Raw genomic sequence first — 20,339 nt, 5'->3', positions numbered from 1 at the left:
AGTCATCAGGTGATCCCTTCGTATTCAAGCTGCTCAGAGTGTTTACCTTTTACATATTTTTAAGACAGAACCATCTCCTTTATTTTACTTTGGATAACATCCAAAGTTCTGAAACTGACCCCCACCGACCTGCACTGCAATCCTCTAGGCCAAACCAGGCCTGAGCACTGCCACCTCTTGTTCACACATCATCACGTTGTCATATAACACATGCATGGCTTCATGTCATCATTTAGCATCCACGTATAGAGGCTGTAGTCCTCGTCGCAGAGGTCGACTCCTGGCCGGTCGACCATTTGCTGCAGGTCCTCCCCCACTCTCGCCTCCCACATTTCCTGTCTCTCTTCAGCTGTCCTACCCGATAAAGGCGAAAATGCCCAAAAATCATATCTGAAAAAAAAAGAAGTGGAAGAATCAACACAACCAACAATCAATCAATCAATCAATCAATCAATCAATCAATCAATCAATCAATCAATCAATCAATCAATCAATCAATCAATCAATCTTTATTTGTATAGCACCAAATCACAACAAACGTTATCTGAAGACTCTTTTACAAACAGAGCAGGTCTAGACCACTCTATGTCAAATTATGAACAGAGACCCAACACCAAGACAGGATAAGACTCAGTCTGACCCCACCTTAATCCATCATGAGCATTGCACCTCACAGTATTTAGCTAGTTACAGTGGAGAGGACAAACTTCCTTTAACAGGCAGAAACCTCGAGCAGAACCAGACTCATGTTAGACAGACATCTGCCTCGACCGAGTTGTGTCTGGAAAGAGGGATAGAGGAGAATAAGAGAGAGAGGGAGCGGTGATAGTGATGAGAGGAGTAGTAGTAGCTGTTGCCGCTGGAGTCCAGCACGTCTGTATCAGCTGGAGTCTGGAACGTCCACAGCAGGAGGACGTCTACGGCAGCTCAGAGGAACCTACGAGACAAGGGAGCTCAGGGACTCCAGAAAGGTCTATGGTTAGTAACTTTAATGGGACAGGGAGAGTTAAAGTAAGTGAAGAGGGGGTTGGGGGGGAAGGGGGTGAGATAGGATCCCTGTGTGTCAGTGTGCCTGTTCCCCTGGCAGTCTAAGCCTATAGCAGCATAACTAAGAACTGGTCCAAGCCTGATCCAGCTCTAACTATAAGCTTTATCAAAAAGGAAAGTTTTAAGCCTACTCTTAAAAGTAGAGAGGGTGTCTGCCTCCAGGACCCTGACTGGTAGATGATTCCAAAGGAGAGGGGCCTGATAACTGAAGGTCCTACCTCCCATACTACTTTTAGAGACTTTAGGTAGGACCAGCAGGCCTGCATGTTGGGAGCGTAGAGTTCTAGAGGGGTAGTAGGGCACTATGAGCTCTTTAAGATATGAAGGTGTCTGATCATTAAGAGCTTTGTAGGTCAGAAGAAGGATTTTAAATTCTAGTCTAGATTTTATGGGGAGTCAGTGTAGAGAAGCTAACACTGGAGAGATGTACTCTCTCTTCCTAGTTCTAGTCAGTACTCGACCTGCAGCGTTTTGAACTAGCTGAAGTGTCTTTAGAGATGACCCTCTGGTGGAGTGTTTGGAGTGAATGTGGATCGTACATCATGTCTACGGTGCATGCCCGCTCTTGTGCTCGTGTATGTGCATTTGTCTCATGCTGAAGCCCCACTCTTCGAGCGGTGCCAGGGCCAAGGCTGTGCACCGTCCCTGAGCACTGACACCAGGCAAACAGAATGAACCTGGAGGTGGGAACATTTTTGGGCACGGCACGGATTGCCTAGTGTGAGTGCACCCATAGAGGGGTAGTAAAGAGAGCAAGCGTGGCTCATGAAACAGTGGTGGAAGAGAAAGATAAGACCTTTTCTAAATGTGTCACAGCAGTTACGATCCGCTCAACGTCCACGAGGGTGATGTCACCAGACGGTCCTGACCCGTGGACTGTTGACGGGGCTCACATCAGACAGATTCTGTGAAACTGTTGGGCCTCTGTCCGCGTAGCTCTCTGACAGACCTGTGGTTCAGTCAGTATGTCTGTGATGTGTGTGTGGTGACACAGAGGGACAGCTGGTCCTGAGAACACCCCTCAGACCTGTGTTCGTGTGTGTGTGTGTGTGTGTGTGTGTGTGTGTGTGTGTGTGTGTGTGTGTGTGTGTGTGCGTGTGTGTGTGTGTTTCAGGGGGACAGAGCATGACGCAGGATGGCAGGATGCTCTCTGCAGTGAAATGAAGCTCGTCTTTATTTGCGGTGTGGAGGTAAACTTCAGATCAGCAGATCGTGGACGAGATGTTTATTTGATGAAGCAGTGAGTCACTGGATGAGTGTGCTCGTCCATCAGCTGGCTCCATTAGCTGGAGTTAATAGATAACTCAGCTACGCTCGGTTCAGAGCTGCAGATTGATTCACAGATGGAGTGATGTCATGGGTCCATCGAGCTGTCGTGTGCTTCAGACACTTGGTTTGTTTGATGTTCTCAGGCAGCGAGTGTCAACAGGAGGAACTATAACCCTGAGCATCCATCCTCCTGATGCTGGACCTGTGTTTGATTCAGGAGAGGAGAAACTGTGATCAGATTCATCCACAGACAGACATGTGGGGGACGGAGTCAGCTCTAACACAGCCTGCTGTATGAACCTGTGTTTATTTGATTCCTAAAAGACCCGACACACACTAGGGGGGAACCATGAGGATACTCCAGGCCTACGGCGTTTAGGGACGGGCATCTCAAGCCAAAATGCTATTAGAAAGATAGATAGATAGATAGATAGATAGATAGATAGATAGATAGATAGATAGATAGATAGATAGATAGATCTTTATTTGTCCTTAATAAGGCGATTTGTTGCCACCGTCTGTACAAGAATACATGTATAAACACAATAAACAATAAACATCCACCCAGCCTCACAACAATGGTGCACCTCATCCCACATATGTACACACCTGACACATATGAACAAACTGGACACGTATAAACACACCTGACACATATATACACACCGGACACGTATAAACACACCTGACACATATGAACACACCGGACACGTATAAACACACCAGACACATATGAACACACCGGACACGTATAAACACACCAGACACATATATACACACCGGACATGTATAAACACACCAGACACATATGAACTCACCGGACACGTATAAGTATAAACACATCGGACATGTATAAACACACCGGACACATATGAACACACCGGACATGTATAAACACACCGGACACATATGAACACACCGGACATGTATAAACACACCGGACACATATGAACTCACCGGACACGTATAAACACATCGGACATGTATAAACACACCAGACACATAAGAACTCACCGGACACGTATAAACACATCGGACATGTATAAACACACCGGACACGTATGAACTCACCGGACATGTATAAACACACCGGACATGTATAAACACATCGGACACATATGAACTCACCGGACATGTATAAACACATCGGACACATATGAACACACCGGACATGTATAAACACACCGGACACATATGAACACACCGGACATGTATAAACACACCGGACACATGAACTCACCGGACATGTATAAACACATCGGACACATCATCATTGGCATCTATTTGACGATCATCGAATAATCCCCCCCCCCCCCCCACACACACACACACACACCTGTCCCTTTAACGGCCTGTTTGTGTGGCAGTCACGTTAATGATCCTTCTGTCTGTGTTTCTGAGACGCAGCATGGCGTGTGTGTTTTTTCACAGCCACGCTCAGTAATACGTGTGTCGTAGAGTTGCTAATGTTTGGGAAAACACCAACCAATCCCTGCCATCAGGAGCCAAATGATGAAACCAATCAGATCCCGTCCTGCCGTTCTGCCCGCCTCCTGCAGAGCGTACATTTCATGTTTGTTTGTGTTTTTAACTTTCACTATGAGAATGTTTTGGTGTTTTCTTACCGCTGAGTGAGACATGAGTTGACGTAGTGCAAAACACAAACCATATGCTGGGGTTAGATGGAGTCCTGAGGAAATGCTACATTCAAATTCATGCTAGCTTTCCGTGACTACCAACCCTAGCTTTAATACAGTTAGCATTCTTCTTCTTCTGTTACTTAATGTGGTTTGGCGGGAATACCGTATTACAACCAGGCACCAGTAAAAACAATGACAAATTCTACTTTTAAAATGGAAAAATATTCAAAGTAACTCTTCAATTTTTACAAAGTGAACGAATATTCCAATATTTGAAAATCATTGCCCATCCCTAACGGCGTTCCTCTTAACTGTCCTCGTATAAAGGTTCTGGAGCGTCGGGGAGGAGTTTAACATCACTGCTCAGGTGATGGTGCAGAGGTGGACTGAGACTCTGGGAGGTGTCTCCAGACTACCTTTGGATCTCTGTGTGTGCACGGTTCACAGAGGTAGAGCTCTGTGCAGGTCTCTCTGCTGTAGGTGAGGCCGGGGTGGGGTGACTGGGTTCAGAGCAGAGGAATCTGTTAGGAGGCAGACAGACGACTTAAGGCGACTCTGCCTCGTCTGTCAGTGTCCGAGCGGGGCCCGCGGCTAACGTTGGATGTCGCCGGGACAGAGAGGATCCAAATATTACATTTCTCATTCCTCTTTCTATGAAGCGTAAACGCTCTTCAACCCAGAGCCAGCAGATGAAACCATACCAGCAATTTCCTGTTGTCCTTGAGGGATGCTTCTCCTTTTTGTTCATGCCATTTATTACATTATGAAGCTTAACAGAGCGCAGAGCTCCCAGTCAGAGAGGACTCTGCTGCTCTCTCCGAGTCTGTTTCAGAGGCTCTGACTGGGCACGTGAGCTCACACAGGGAAACCAGAGCAGCCATTGAGCAAGAGCGTGGTCTCTAAATATAGGCTCCAAGTCAGTGTTTTTCTATATGTATGCTATAGCACCACACTGAGGGAGATCACTGCTCTGTGTCCAGTGAACATCAGTGGAACCACTTCAAGTCCAGACTGTGAGGGACAGAGAGGAGCTGCAGGTCTCTGCAACAGACCTGTGATCCTGACAGACACACTTTAAGAAAGGCAGACAGGCAGGCAGACAGGCAGGCTGGCAGGCAGGCTGGCAGGCAGGCAGGCAGGCAGGCAGGCAGGCAGGCAGGCAGACAGGCAGAAAGGCAGAAAGGCAGGCAGGCAGGCAGGCAGGCAGAAAGGCAGAAAGGCAGACAGGCAGAAAGGCAGAAAGGCAGACAGGCAGAAAGGCAGACAGGCAGGCTGGCAGGCAGGCAGGCAGGCAGGCAGGCAGGCAGGCAGACAGGCAGAAAGGCAGAAAGGCAGGCAGGCAGGCAGGCAGGCAGGCAGGCAGGCAGGCAGACAGGCAGAAAGGCAGAAAGGCAGGCAGGCAGGCAGGCAGGCAGAAAGGCAGAAAGGCAGACAGGCAGAAAGGCAGAAAGGCAGACAGGCAGAAAGGCAGACAGGCAGAAAGGCAGACAGGCAGGCTGGCAGGCAGGCAGGCTGGCTGGCTGGCTGGCTGGCAGGCAGAAAGGCAGAAAGGCAGAAAGGCAAAAAGGCAGACAGGCAGGCAGGCAGAAAGGCAGACAGGCAGGCAGAAAGGCAGACAGGCAGGCAGGCAGGCAGGCAGAAAGGCAGACAGGCAGGCTGGCAGGCAGAAAGGCAGAAAGGCAGGCAGGCAGGCAGAAAGGCAGACAAGCAGACAGGCAGAAAGGCAGAAAGGCAGACAGGCAGGCAGACAGGCAGGCTGGCAGGCAGGCAGGCAGGCAGGCAGGCAGGCAGGCAGGCAGGCAGACAGGCAGAAAGGCAGAAAGGCAGGCAGGCAGGCGGGCAGGCAGGCAGAAAGGCAGAAAGGCAGACAGGCAGAAAGGCAGAAAGGCAGACAGGCAGACAGGCAGACAGGCAGAAAGGCAGACAGGCAGGCTGGCAGGCAGGCAGGCTGGCTGGCTGGCTGGCAGGCAGAAAGGCAGAAAGGCAGAAAGGCAAAAAGGCAGACAGGCAGGCAGGCAGAAAGGCAGACAGGCAGGCAGAAAGGCAGAAAGGCAGACAGGCAGGCAGGCAGGCAGGCAGAAAGGCAGACAGGCAGGCTGGCAGGCAGAAAGGCAGAAAGGCAGGCAGGCAGAAAGGCAGAAAGGCAGACAAGCAGACAGGCAGAAAGGCAGAAAGGCAGACAGGCAGGCAGAAAGGCAGAAAGGCAGAAAGGCAGAAAGGCAGACAGGCAGGCAGAAAGGCAGAAAGGCAGGCAGGCAGAAAGGCAGACAGGCAGGCAGAAAGGCAGAAAGGCAGACAGGCAGGCAGGCAGGCAGGCAGAAAGGCAGAAAGGCAGACAGACAGGCAGGCAGGCAGGCAGAAAGGCAGAAAGGCAGACAGGCAGGCAGGCAGGCAGAAAGGCAGAAAGGCAGACAAGCAGACAGGCAGAAAGGCAGAAAGGCAGACAGGCAGGCAGAAAGGCAGAAAGACAGAAAGACAGAAAGGCAGAAAGGCAGGCAGAAAGGCAGAAAGGCAGAAAGGCAGACAGGCAGACAGAGAGAGAGACAGTATGATGCTTCATGTTTGAGCCACAGGTCTTCCAGCAGAGGAAGGGGTTCATCAGACAGACAGACAGACAGGGGGTCACTTCATGACGGGACCTGAGAGTGTGTGCAGCACCTGTGACACAGACTCCTTTAAAGAACAGTGCTGACTCTGATCTTTCAGCGGTCTTATCTCTTGCTGGCCTGTTCCTTCACACTATCTGTGTGTGATATGATATGTGAGCCCTCCAGGTACCTGATGCTACCAAGACGTGTCACTCACTCGTACCTACCCTTCTTGTTTGGGGTCAAAGGGCACTGCAGGAAACCTTGTGCAATGTGTGTTTTGTCAGTGTTGTTTATGGCCTCTGTAATCTGCATGTTAGCTTCTCTGATCTGAAGTCTCTCTGTGTGTCAGACGTGTGTCCTCAGTTTGAGCTGCTGTGATTGTGTCCATGCATCACAGCAGAGGTCTGCTGCAGCATGTGACAGTGGTATTTAACCTTCCACTCACAGAGGACTGCTGACCAAGCATCCAGCACAGGGCACTGTTTCCTGTGGGCGTCCTGATGCTCAGACTTGAAGCAGCTCTGGCTTTCAAACAGCTGAGTGTCAGTGTGTTTCTGTTGACTGTTAGAAACAGACTGAAGGAGAGGAAGAAGAGGCACAGACAGATTTGTCTAACCTCACTGAGGACGTCACTGAGGTGGAAAGGACAACATTGACTTCTGTCCTAACCAGAGTGTTTGCAAGATTAAGATAACTTAACTCAGATTACCACAGAGAGGATCAAAGTGTTGTTTTCTGTGACCTCGGCAACAGAGAACAACAGACAACAACACAACAAGACAGAAGTCTGCAGTCTGTCAGCAGTAAGAACTCATCAGCAGCTGAGTCATCGCTCCTCTGAGGACAGGAGCGCTGCAGGGGGGGGGGGCGTATTTTGGTGTCCAGTCTTTTTTGGGTAGATGGCAGAGTTGAGCGCTGCACAGCTCGCTGGATGAAGCTGTTTCTCAGTCCTGTCTTAAGATGTTGACAGTAGAAGTGAAGGCATGTCAAAAAGTGGAGAAGTGTGAGGAGTGAGTCTGAGCCACACACTGATGCTGGTGTTCCCGATGCTTTCACTGACACCTCGGTAAAAAGAGCACATGATGGCTGCAGAGGTCAGGAGAAATAAAGATGCTGATGGGCTTCCTTGATCATCCATGAGGCGTGGTTTTGTCTAGGTGGGATCATCAGTGACCCACATGTGAGGCGGTCCCACTGTCCACATGCCAAAGTGTCTTTGGAAAGTCACTTAACCCCAAACTGCCCCGATGCTGTGACTGCAGTGTGTGAGATTAGTTAACACTGTTTGTCCCTCACTGTGACAGCCTCTGCATCAGTGTTTGAATGTGGTGTGAGATGCATCCTGTCTCTCTGTGCTCAGACTCTTTATTGTTGTCTTCATGATGTTGCTGCACCTGAAGGCTGGAGAGCACAGTGAAGAGGAGGTGGCTGAGCAACCCGCCCTGAGGAGCCCCTGTACTAGGTGTTATGGTGTCTGATGTTGCTGGGTCTGACTGACTGTGGTCTCCTTCTTAGAAAACCCACTATCCAGTTTCAGAGGGTGAGACACTGGGGAGATGAAAATATCAGTGTCAAGGGTCAGTCTGAAGGTACACAGGTTTTGTTTCTGTGCTGTAGCAGACTGAGAGCAGGAGGAGACTTCATCCTGAGCTGATCCAGGTTCGTTCTTTTAGAAGGACAAAAAAAAAGACAGGTGTAAAAACTGTTACCTGTTTATTCATGTCACCTCTGTGCAGGAAACACTGACTGATAAATGACATCTCTACTACTACTGCATGATACATGTCCTGTAAGAAAAGGTCAAAGGTCACTGTTATCTCTCTCTTTCTACTGTAACTCAAGTGTTCATAGACCAATCATCATTCCAACTATCTCCCCTGACTCTGCTCTGCATGCACATGTGCGATAAACCATCCTAAAGTTCAGGTCCAGACCCCTCAGTTCCAGACCCCTCAGGTCCAGACCCCTCAGGTCCAGACCCCTCAGGTACACAGGTCCTCTCTGCCACAGGCTGCAGTGTGTCTGAGTCCTGATTCCTGCCGTGGGAATGTTTGTTAAGAGTGTGATTAGCAGAATAATGAGGTACTGTATGTACTACCTGAGGAAGTTAGAAGGGTGTGTGTGTGTGTGTGTGTGTGTGTGTGTGTGTGTGTGTGTGTTTACATGGATACAACAGTAACAGGGTAATGTTGTTAACATCTGTCACATTAACATTACACAACAGTCTTCCTGTTTCCTGTTTTGAACGTGAAGCTGAGATCTCTCCGCCTCACAGTTTGTTGTGTGAAAATATCCTCCTACATTCATTCACTGTGTCTTTTTTGTGTGTGTGTGTGTGTGTGTGTGTGTGTGTGTGTGTGTGTGTGTGTGTGTGTATGTCTCCTGCAGCATGGGTGGGCTCCCTCTCCATGGGGATGATCTTCTTCTGCTCCCCCATCGTCAGCGTGTTCACAGACATCCTTGGCTGCAGGATCACGGCTGTGGGCGGAGCCGCTGTGGGCCTGGTCGGACTGATGGCGAGCTCCTTTGTCACGTAAGCGACAAATTCACTTCTTATAACTTATAAGTATAATTCACATATTGACCAAGGAGCTGAACAGCTCAGACATAAGATCTCAAAAACAGGTGAGAGGAACTATAGGTGCATTTGGACCAAGAGTTCCAGGGTCTTTTAGCCCCCAGAACTACTTTCCCCTGAACTAAAACGTTCCTGTGCCCCCATTGTTGTCTGCGTTTGGATGGCAGGCTAGCAGTCAGCACTACTGTACGAGGTACTGGGAATGTGTGTCCACCAAAAAACAACTCAATCACTATGACACAATTCAATCCAATAAATTACAAAAACCTACAAGATATAATACAACATTTGAAATCCTCATCCTGCTGCCTTGATATTCTACCATCACCATTTTTCAAAAAGGTTTCAGACTGCATGACCTCAGATCTGCTTTAAATTGTCAACATGTCTCTTCTTTCAGGTGTCTTCCTCCAGGCCATGAAAACAGCAGTAATTAAACCCCTCCTGAAGAAGAACAATTTAGATGCATCAGAAATGAACAACTATAGGCCGATATCAAACCTCCCTTTTTTAAGTCAAATTATTGAAAAAGCCGTTTTTCAACAATTGAACAATTATCTAATGATAAATGACTGTTTTGATGTCTTCCAATCAGGATTCCGATCACATCACAGCACAGAGACCGCTCTAGTCAAGGTCCTCAATGATATTCATTTAAACACAGACAATGGCAAAATTTCAGTTTTTGTATCACTTGATCTTAGTGCTGCTTTTGACACAGTTGACCACAAGATACTACTGGACAGACTTGAAAACTGGGTGGGAATCTCTGGTGCAGTACTAAATTGGCTTAAGTCCTATTTAAATGACCTTGACTATTTTGTGTCTATAGGTAAATACACATCTGAGCGGATGAAAATCATATGTGGAGTACCTCAGGGATCCATTCTGGGGCCTCTGCTATTCAACATCTACATGCTCCCCTTAGGTCAGATAATAAGAAACAACCAAATAAAATACCATAGCTATGCAGATGACACACACATTATCATCACCATATCACCAGGGGATTATAGTCCCATACAAACACTGAGTAAATGCATTGAACAAATCAATGACTGGACGAGCCAGAACTTTCTTCAGTTAAACAAAGAAAAAACTGAAATGATTGTTTTTGGAGGAAGAAAGGTTAAAGGTTACTGCTCAGCTCCAATCTGCACAGATAAAATGTTCAAACCAAGCCAGAAACCTTGGTGTAGTCTTAGACTCAGACCTTAATTTCAGCAGCCACATTAAGACAATTACAAAGTCAGCCTACTATCACCTTAAGAATATATCAAGGATTAAAGGACTTATGTCTCAGCAGGATGCAGAAAAAACGGTCCATGAATTTATCTTTAGCAGACTAGACTACTGTAACGGGGTCTTTACAGGACTCCCTAAAAAGTCCATCAGACGACTGCAGCTCATACAGAATGCTGCTGCTCGAGTCCTAACAAGGACCAAAAAAGTAGATCACATCACTCCAGTTCTTAGATCCCTACACTGGCTTCCTGTCTGTCAGAGAATAGACTTTAAAATCCTGCTGATGGTTTATAAAGCACTGAATGGTTTAGGCCCAAAATACATTGCTGATCTGCTGCTACTGTATGAACCATCTCGACCTCTGAGGTCATCAGGTACTGGTCTGCTTTCAGTCCATAGATTCAGAATGATTCCAATGCTTTTAATGTTTTAATGTAAAGCACATTGATTTGCCATCATGTATGAAATGCGCTATACAAATAAAGCTGCCTTGCCTTGCCTAGATTGTGGTTCATCACAGATGACACCATAGAAGCAGACAGACAGACAGGCAGGTATCATTCTGAGCAACACAACAGTTAGCCTGTTAGCATGAAGAGACTCAGCTGGTCTGTTTTAGATGGTGCTATATTTCATCACAGATGGATTCACTGAATCAACACGTGAGAGGAGATAAGCGCGAGTAGCAAAGACGTTTCAACACGGCTTTAAAATCCTTTTGAACTCAAAAAGCCGTGGCAGAGATCGACCGGTGTTTTGGTTTATACAGCGACCCTGTTAACTGGAGACTTTCAGCCGGATGCATCCCTCATAAACGTCTTTAGACCATCATTAAATATCTGATGAGGATATTTTGAAATCTTAATAAAAACTAAACTAGTTTGCATTCCCAGGAACTCCCTCTGTGTTTCAACAGCTGTGTAAACTCCACAAACACTGACATGCTCAGCTGAAGGTCTCCAGTTTACAGGGTCACTTTTAAAACCAGAACACCGGGAGAGACTCATTCACGGTGGGCTGAGAGAAGACTACTGTTACAAGCTGCTAAATCAAGAGAATCACAGCTTCTTCTTTTGAAAAGTACACACACATACAAAAAAGAACGAACAAATAAAAACTAATGAAAGAAAGAGAAATCAAGAGAATCACAGATGTGTGTGATGTTATTGTGGACGGAGGGAGGAATAAAAACACTGCGGTTAATCTACCAATCAGACACGTTCAGCATTGTAGGCCCCGCAACCCAAGGTCCTGGGACCTTTGACTACCCCCCTAGCAGGGGCTTTTAAGGGGGGAGATTATCTACCCCTGAACTAAATTTAGACCCTGGGTCCACCGGTTGAAATGCACGTAGTTCAGGGTAAAGTTCCTAGTTCCTAGTAGAGACTGCAGCGTGCACACGGTGTAGAGTCACATGCAGCAGAGAGGTGTGTTCCCAGAGCAGCTGTGACTTTGAACATCATGAGAAAGTGACAAAGTGTTAACCTCAAGCGTAATTATAAAGTGCAGTAACGTGCAGACTACAGGACGTCTTCGTCTGAACTCCTCGAAGTCTTGAAATGTTTTCTGTCCGTTCCATAGAAACGGAGAAACAGAACAAATGAAAGCAGCTGTGTATTTGGAAATATCCGGGCGGAGCTGCTAACACGGCGACACTACTTTTAGATTTTATCAAGACTCTGTTGGCAAGAGGCTGAGCACTTCACATCCTGTTGTTAATCATTTCCTGGAACCCCACGCCGTCCACACGTGAGCCTGCACGGAGTATCTGATCCACAGAAGGCGCTGCTCAGCCGTGCTCCACCATCACTTTGAGCTGCAGTGATAATAAAACAGATAAAGGGACTGACATCAGCAGCTGGTGCAAGGTGTAGAATCTCTGTCATGTGACTTTATTGTCAGCTTGTTATCTCTGATAGGACTTTAAAACCTAATGAGTGTATTTATCTGAGGTCGCTGTGTGTGGCTGAATCAGGGCTGATTATTGGACAGCTGGAACATCCGGATCTGTGTGTTCTGAGGGTGAAGCTTTAGAGACGCGTCTGTGTGTGTGAGCCTATGAGATGTCTCAGAGCTGATGCTCACACACTCAGAGAGCGGCAGAGCAAGCGGCAGAGTGAGTGGCTCCTGGTCACTCACCTGTTTGTCTCATCACTGTGAGACAGGAAGTGAACTTGATTATAACTTAAAGAGTTTCATTCTGCTGACAGCAGGAGCTCCATCCTGTAAACATGTTTACTGGAAAGATGTGCGCTCTAAAGGCTGATTTATACTTCTGTGTCGAATCGACGGCGTAGCTTACGCCGGGGGTCCATGTAGCTCCCGTACCTACGCAGAGGCCTACGCACGTAGCTGACATGCACCTCCTCCAAAATGTAACTACCTGTAGAATCGACACAGACCTCAAGCACTGTGATTGGTCGACTGGGCGGCATTGTGTTGATCCCCGCTCATCGTCCGTGTATTTGATCTCCTCATCTCTATTCTTCATTAATCATGTCTGTATGATAAACAGCAACATGTATCAGCTGTAGATCAACATAACACGCTCTGAATCTCTGAGGAAAAGTAAACAGAGATTGTAGCGGGGCCGGAAGGAGGCGACCGGACTATCAGAGAGACCACACTGCCCTCAGGTGTTTGGGAGGATAATTGCTGCATGACACGGACACATCGACGCACAAGTATGTGGTGCTCATGTCCACATCAGCCCCGGTCAGTCCCTGTTGCGTAGGGGCGACACAGAAGTATGAATCAGCCTTAACACGGCCTCTGTGAGAGACTGCCTCGTGTGGTCATGGGGGGAACTGCAGGTTGTGGCACTGTCTAGCTTTTCCAGATTGCTGCTCAGAGACACACACCATGTGTGCTGTGAGTCTTGACAGAGTGTTGTTGTCTCCTCACAGGTCTCTGGGCCCCTTGTACTTCACCTACGGCATCGTGTTTGCATGCGGCTGCTCCTTCGCCTACCAGCCCAGCCTGGTCATCCTGGGACACTACTTCAAGAAGCGCCTGGGTCTGGTGAACGGCATCGTGACGGCAGGCAGCAGCATCTTCACCATCACTCTGCCCTTCCTGCTGTCAGGCCTGCTGGAGAAAGTGGGGCTCCATAACACCATGCGTGTCCTCTGCATACTCATGTTCATCCTGATGCTGGCAGGCTTCACCTACAGGCCCCTGCTGCCCGCCAAACCCGCCTCCACTCGCACCAGGAAGTGTCCGCCCCTCAGCCAGATCTTCAACGTCAACATCTGGAAGTCTCTGGGGTACCGGATTTGGGCCTTCGGTATCCCTGCAGCCCTGTACGGGTACTTCGTGCCTTATGTTCACCTGGTGAGTTTGTGTTTGTCTCTTCATCCTCTCACAGTAAAATCGGCTTCACTGACCCTCACATGGATCCATGTCTGTGTATACTCATCCCGCCCTCAGCGCTGAGGTCGCTCTGATGACAAACAGCTCCATGTCAAAGCAAACAGGCAGGCTCCCTGCTGTGGTTCCTCAGAGTCTAATCCGTGTTTTGGATGTGATCGTCTGTCTGAGGGAGGACGAGGTCGGACCAGAGGTCAGCCAGGAAGCTTCAAAACACAGATATGAAAACACGCAGCGGTAACAGGAGTGTTATTGATGTGAGAGGAGGCCCGGCCAGAACCACCCAGGGACGGGACAGAGTGTTACCATGAGATGGTTTCTGACTCCTCCAGTCAGAGGAACATATCACTGAGGTTTCTCTGCCCATCAGGGAGGACTCTCTCAAATACTTTACAGAGATCCACCAGCTCTCAGCTTAAGGTGGTTTGTTGTATTTAAAGAGGTAAACTCAAGCCTGGTGTTTCCAGACTTGGTGAATGGGACTAGATTAGTTCAGTGTTAGCAGCAGCTGCAGAGGAAGTGCCTCTGGAAGTGCATGGACAGACCAATAACCAATCAGAGCAAGGCAGCGTGTGGCGGCAGACAGCAGCATGCATCAGAAAATACATCATTGAGGACCTTTCAAACGGCCTCCCCGTGACGGAGGCTGCCATCTTGATTGTTTACAAAATGGCTGAGGTGGCGCCCTGTCATCATCTTATAGAACCTGCCCCTTTTCTAAATAAAGGGTTCTGATAGGTCCAGCGTATCCAGTGGGAAACCAGACCAGTGATAAGTCTTTAGAGTCTGCATGTAGTCCATCATCCTGTCCAATTCCAAGTCCTCAGTGCTCAATGGTAAAGTCCAGTCAGAAGTCCAAAAGTCAGGGCTCGAGTCTAGGTCCAGGACCTGGACTGAAGTACTACAACACTGGACACTTATTACATGTGTTCCAGCCGCCTGAGTGTGTAGCCTCCAGCCTGTGTGGGTGTCTCATGTGGCTGCAGGGTGATCCTGGATGTGCCCGTGCTTCTTTATTAGACCCGATCCTTTAAAAAGGACCTATTCTGGTGAATGATGACTTTACCCAGTGAGTGAGTTCACAGTCTTAGTACTTGAGGACTGCACCTTCAGCCCTCTCACCACAGCCCGGGTCCTTTCAGTGTTCTCCTACATTAAGGGTTTAATGACGAGACGACACTCCTGAATAACATCACGTGTCCCTCACGCAGGTGTGACTAGCCCTCAGCAGAAATGAGGCAGGAACACAGAGCGGTTTCTGAACTCTCTACTGATGTGTGAGGGAGCAGTCTGAAGAACCACACAGACCCTGAACATACAAAGAGACACGGGTCTGACCTTCAGGTGAAGATAAAGACTCGTGTCTCTAACTCATCCCTCCTCTGCTCTGAGGACACTCTCAGAGAAACACCAAGTTTGATGCCCAAGCACCACAGAGTCTCTGCTGCTCACAAACATCTTACAGGGACAGAGTCAGAACCTCAGAGACCACACCCTCAGAGGACAGAATCCTCCTCATGTGTAGATCAGAGGGTCTATGTGGGATGTAGTGGGTACAGTTGGGTCATGTTTACATGGTAGTAGACCTCTGAATGGAGCAGCAGGAGTCTGCTAACGTGACTGTACCCCTCAAACTGTGTGTCACAGCAGCGTGAGTTCACATGAGACACCTCAGCTGTGTGGTCCTGATGAATGAAACCAGATCCCCCTGACAGACTCATTCTGCAGCTCTCCTTTCATTCAGACTCTGCTCTGTAAACAGGTCTCTCTTTCCCTGAGCCTCCCTGTACCTCCTCTGACATGAGAAATATAATGTAGGACAAAGCACCAGGAGGACTGCAGAGCAGAGCCTGGTCCAGCTGGATCAGCTGGACCATCTCCTGAGGTGTCTGTTTATTTGGACACCATAACTCTGTTATTGGAGGGAGATCAGCCTGTCCCGGGATCCCTGCCCGTGTTTTCCCAACACTTCTCCTGTGTCTGCTACTCAGACTGGGACACTGCAGGAGCCCGGCTGCAGCCGTCCTCCCCATAAACAGCCCCCCCCATCCCCCCACACCCCCACGCTCCTCCGGCTGAAAGTCTTTCTAATAAGAAGTCTGATCAGGACCTGAAAACCTCTTCATATCAATCCCTCTCTGCTGTGTTCGGATGGGAGAAACATTCGTACCACATGTATTTATTTTTTAAAGTTTGACTGCAGACAGAGTTTTTGACCTATACTGCAGCCAGCCACTAGGGGGAGCAGTTTTTGTGGCGGCCTCACTTCGAGCTGAGCAAGATGACGTCGATTTTATATACAGTCTATGGTTGGGATGTCAGCATGTTGCTCTGTTAACATGGAGGTGTGCTGTTCTCAGAGGCAGGGCAGTCAGTCTCCTCTCTTTGAAATGAGAACATGTGACCATCAGTCGACCCCACAGCCATGAAGCACAGAGTCTCCATGCTGGCTGAGTCATGGCAGGTTTGCATTAGAGAAACACAGAGTGCTGCATTTCTTCAGAAAGTTGCATGTACTGAGAGAGCAAGCCTGTGTGTGAGTGTGTTTAATGAGGAACACCTGCAGCGCTGCGGCGTGTGGGCTGCAGAGTGCTGGATGTTTAATGACCACTAAACAGCCAGAGAGGGAGAGAGAGAGGAGCGGTGCTGTGTGGGGCTCTGAAAGGGAAAACTCACCCTCAGATTAAAGACTTTGGTTTTACAGAGTGCACTCATGATTAACAGACTCTATCAGGCCCTGTTAATTCAGAAGCATCCTACAGATCAAGCTCATGGGACACTCAGAACAGTGTACTCTGCATAAAGATGGACACTGCAGTCTGAGATGGAGGATCCAAAGGTATTGATGTAGGCCCAGGACTGATCCCTGTGGAGCACCTGTGGTTAAAGGTAGAAAGCTGTGACACATTGAAATCTGTCAGAGAGCGGTGGAGTCACAGCCAACATCACAAAGAGTCTGAATGAGAGGAGCATGGTCAGCAGGATCCAAGGCTGACCCCCAGCTACCAACTGAAGACATGAACATGTTGATGCACAGTTTGGATGTAAAGATGATTTGACTCATTTAAACTGGAAGGGTCCAGTCTAAACCTGATCCTCTTTATAGTTGTAATCCACATTAAGGGTAACATTGAAGGTAACGTTAGACAAGGTGAAAGGGACTCTCCTTCTTTGATGTCGTCTTTAAACACAAGCGAGTCAAACGTCTCCTCTTTGAGTGTTGTTGCTGTTATCTCTACCTCTTCTGGTTTCACTGACTTTGAAGAGATCAGCAGCTAACACAGGACTTCCACCAGATCCGTGTCCGGTCCGTCTCTGATCCGCTGTGGTCCGGCTCCGTGCTCTCTGGTCCGGTCAACACCCACCGGTTGTGTTTTCAGAACACGGCACGGAGCAGGACCTCCAGACAGCTGGAGTCATGTGACCGAGGTTTTCCTACGGTAATCACTGAATCAAGGATTCTCCTCCTCCTCTCCTCATCCATGTTGTCTTTCTGGTCCTCTGAAAACCTCTGACCTGTTGACTCCAGGCCTGGCTCCGCTCATCATGACTTTGGTTTGTTGTTGTAGTTAAGTGAAATACGATCTGGTGATAACACAGAGTGTTTGATTCTGAAAATGAACCGGATGTTTTCATTTTGTTTTGGTGAAACCTGACTTCCTGTCCCGCTCCATCTGCTCTGTTGAGATTGATGCGTCGTGCTCCGGCATCCGGCACAAATAGAAGTCTTGTGTATCTGATCCGCAGAACTCTGACCTGCCGGATCAGAGACGCAGCCGGAACGCAACAGAGCGGATCCAGTGGAAGTTAACACATTGACTAGAATAGAAACCTATCAGATCTGGTGCACAGATCTGGTGGAGTTAGGCTGTTAGAGATGCTCTCTCCAGCTGTGGATCACACGACAGGATGTTTCATTCAAATAACCTCCATGCCCTTTAACTGGCTGATTTAACGTTGTTACCACAGTGTCAACAGGCAGAGGGGGAATGGGAAGGACTACTTCCTGAGGAGTGATTTGATGTGACGTGTGATCAGGTTGTCTGAGGTGTTGTTTTAATTATTGATCAGGATGAAGGATTGAACAGTTCCAGGTTCCTGTCTCTGAAGTGGAGTCAACAGAAAGATGCTGTAGTGGTTTCCTGGGTTGATCAGCGTGATTGTGCACTAAAGGGTCAAACAGTTACTGACTGAGACCGGAGTGAGGGAATGAATCAATGATCGGCTCAGAGAGGCGCTCTTTGTTTCTGCTGCTTTTACTTGTAATGAGTAAACACGTGATACACACCAACATGCTACCTCACAGGAAGCCTTGAATACATAACAGACATAACTGATGCAGCGTGTGAATGAGTCAGGGGGGTCAATAGAGACTGTCGTGTTCCCGTCAGGTCACAGGGACGCAGGAACAGGGGGTATGGATTTCCTCCTCACCTGGTCTGTCCACAGATCCAGAATCTGTCTGATAGATCTATCTGACTGGTCTTATCAATGAGTGTGAGGTGTGTTTCTATGGTTTCCTTGCTTGGACATCCCTCACATGTGTGTGCTGTTATCTTATGTCTTTGCTACATGATGACTACTGCAGGACTGTGCCAACATGTTGCAGTACAGTGAGAAACTTCACCTCCTTATCAAGAGATAAGAGAAAGTCAAACATGCATTCAGGTCTATACAGAGTGTGAACAGCAGGGACTAACCTCTCCTGATCATGAGTACTGTTATTATTGAGATTATAAAGGGATGATGATGAAGAAGAGAGCATAACAACACCTTCCAGAAGAGGCACTGAGCTTCAATAAAGTAATCACACTGGATCTCCTGAGACCGGGCTGTTTTCAAACCGCCTACTATACAAGCAGTACATACTGATTCAGTCTAAATCCAGTATATAGTATGTGAACAAGAGCAAAATCTGCAGTATGACAAAACTACCTGATAGGGATGTAAGGATACACTCAACCCACGACTCGATTCGAATCCCGATTTTTGGTTCATGATACGATTCTCTAACAATTTTCAAGAAAACTGGATTGAACTCAAAATTGAAATACATATTTTATTTCAGTCCTCAGATATGGACAGTTGCAATATATATTTGTTCTCTTATATTTCTTTGTAAACAAAGTCATCCTTTTTCATTTTGAAGGTGTGTTGGAACTCAAATAAAACCACTGCACACTTTTTTTCAGCACCTTGCAAAAAAACAAATAATGAGTGTACAAAAATACCTTGTTGGAAAGATGTCTGTGAAGGTTCTCAGTCATCCAGGTCATGGTAATCCAAAGCTTGGTCTGTAAGGCAACTGGACTGGTAGAAATAGAAAGACTGTTAGAGGCTTATATTTTCGAGCTCTTCCCCAGTCTGGTCAGAACTGAAGAAGCCTTTCAGAGGAGAGGGGAAACGTCTTCAAGAATTTCTACCAGTCCAGTTGACTTACGGATCAAGCTTTGGACCTTGTTGGAAATTTGAATGTGCAGCTTCTACTCTTGGCTGTGAATCGACATGTTTTTCTTCAGGAATATCAGGGAAAGACAAAATGTTCAGACTGTAAACACAAAGCTGCATCCTGACCTGCTCGGTCTTCACCTGCTGCCTCCATGTCTGTTACGCTCAACTCAGCGAGTGACGAGAGAGCAGACAAGAGACTTCATGATGCTGAAGTGAAGTGAAATGCAGATAGCGCCCTCTACTGTTTAAAAATAATATCCAGATACAAATGTTGTTGCATCGATTTTAATCCACCCTTATTTGATATTTTACCGTCTTGTGATATATCCTTACATCCATACTACTCGGATGTCGTACTGATTCAGGTACATGTCTCAGTCTGCAGCGGACCAGTCTCCTTCACGTACTGTTTCCCATAATGCACAGCGCTAACTTCTTCTTTTTCCGTATATGACGGGGAACTCAGTTTTTATGTGCTGTGTAAATTATTAAATTCCATATAAACCACTTCTTCACTTTTTAAATCATACGTGATGCTAAAGAAGCAGTTCATCTATCAGCTTGGTCGTTGTTTACTTCCGCTTTCTGAACCCAGAAATCCAGCAACGCCTGATCCAGCATCCCGCAGACCAGATCCAACAGAACAGTCACTAAATTCAAATGCAGAATGCAATATGCATTATGTATTGCATACTGCATTAGTAGGTAGTATGTAGCAGGCGATTTGGAAAACAGCCTGTGACTTCATCCCTGAGAAACACCACTGACTTTATCCAGAGGGGGCGCCAGAATCAACACCACAGGGGAACTCCTCACAGACCCCTTTTCCACAAAGGCAGTTTCAGGGACGGTTCTGAGCAGGTGCTCAATTGAGAACCAGTTTTTTGTGTTTCGACTGCAAGAGAACCGGCTCCAGGCCAGGAAAACAGGTTCCAGAGCAGCACCAACTCTTTTCTGGTCTAGAACCGTGAACCGCTTACATCAGGGGCAAGGGGCGAGGGGCGAAGGGCAAGGGGCGAGGGGTGGGGTTGCCGTGTCCAAAAAGACAAACCAAACAAGTTTCTGCCATTTTCCTGCAGTGAAGAAATAACAAAGACAAAGCGGTTTGGTCTTCGCAGGAGATCCAGAACAAGCTGGAGCGCCATCGTT

General features: G+C 47.7%; 1 protein-coding gene across 1 annotated transcript in view; it reads left to right on the top strand.

Moving 5' to 3' along the window:
• The window catches only part of slc16a10 (solute carrier family 16 member 10), a 43,116-nt gene that overhangs the window by 14,501 nt on the left and 8,276 nt on the right, over positions 1-20,339 (top strand). The window contains exons 2-3 of the mRNA XM_034700217.1: positions 8,936-9,080; positions 13,277-13,703. Coding sequence (XP_034556108.1) covers positions 8,936-9,080; positions 13,277-13,703 — 572 coding nt within the window. The remainder of the gene's footprint in view (positions 1-8,935; positions 9,081-13,276; positions 13,704-20,339) is intronic.

Source organism: Notolabrus celidotus, chromosome 13, assembly GCF_009762535.1.
Source record: "Notolabrus celidotus isolate fNotCel1 chromosome 13, fNotCel1.pri, whole genome shotgun sequence".
NCBI lineage: Eukaryota > Metazoa > Chordata > Actinopteri > Labriformes > Labridae > Notolabrus > Notolabrus celidotus.
This window is presented reverse-complemented; position numbering and strand designations above follow the sequence as displayed.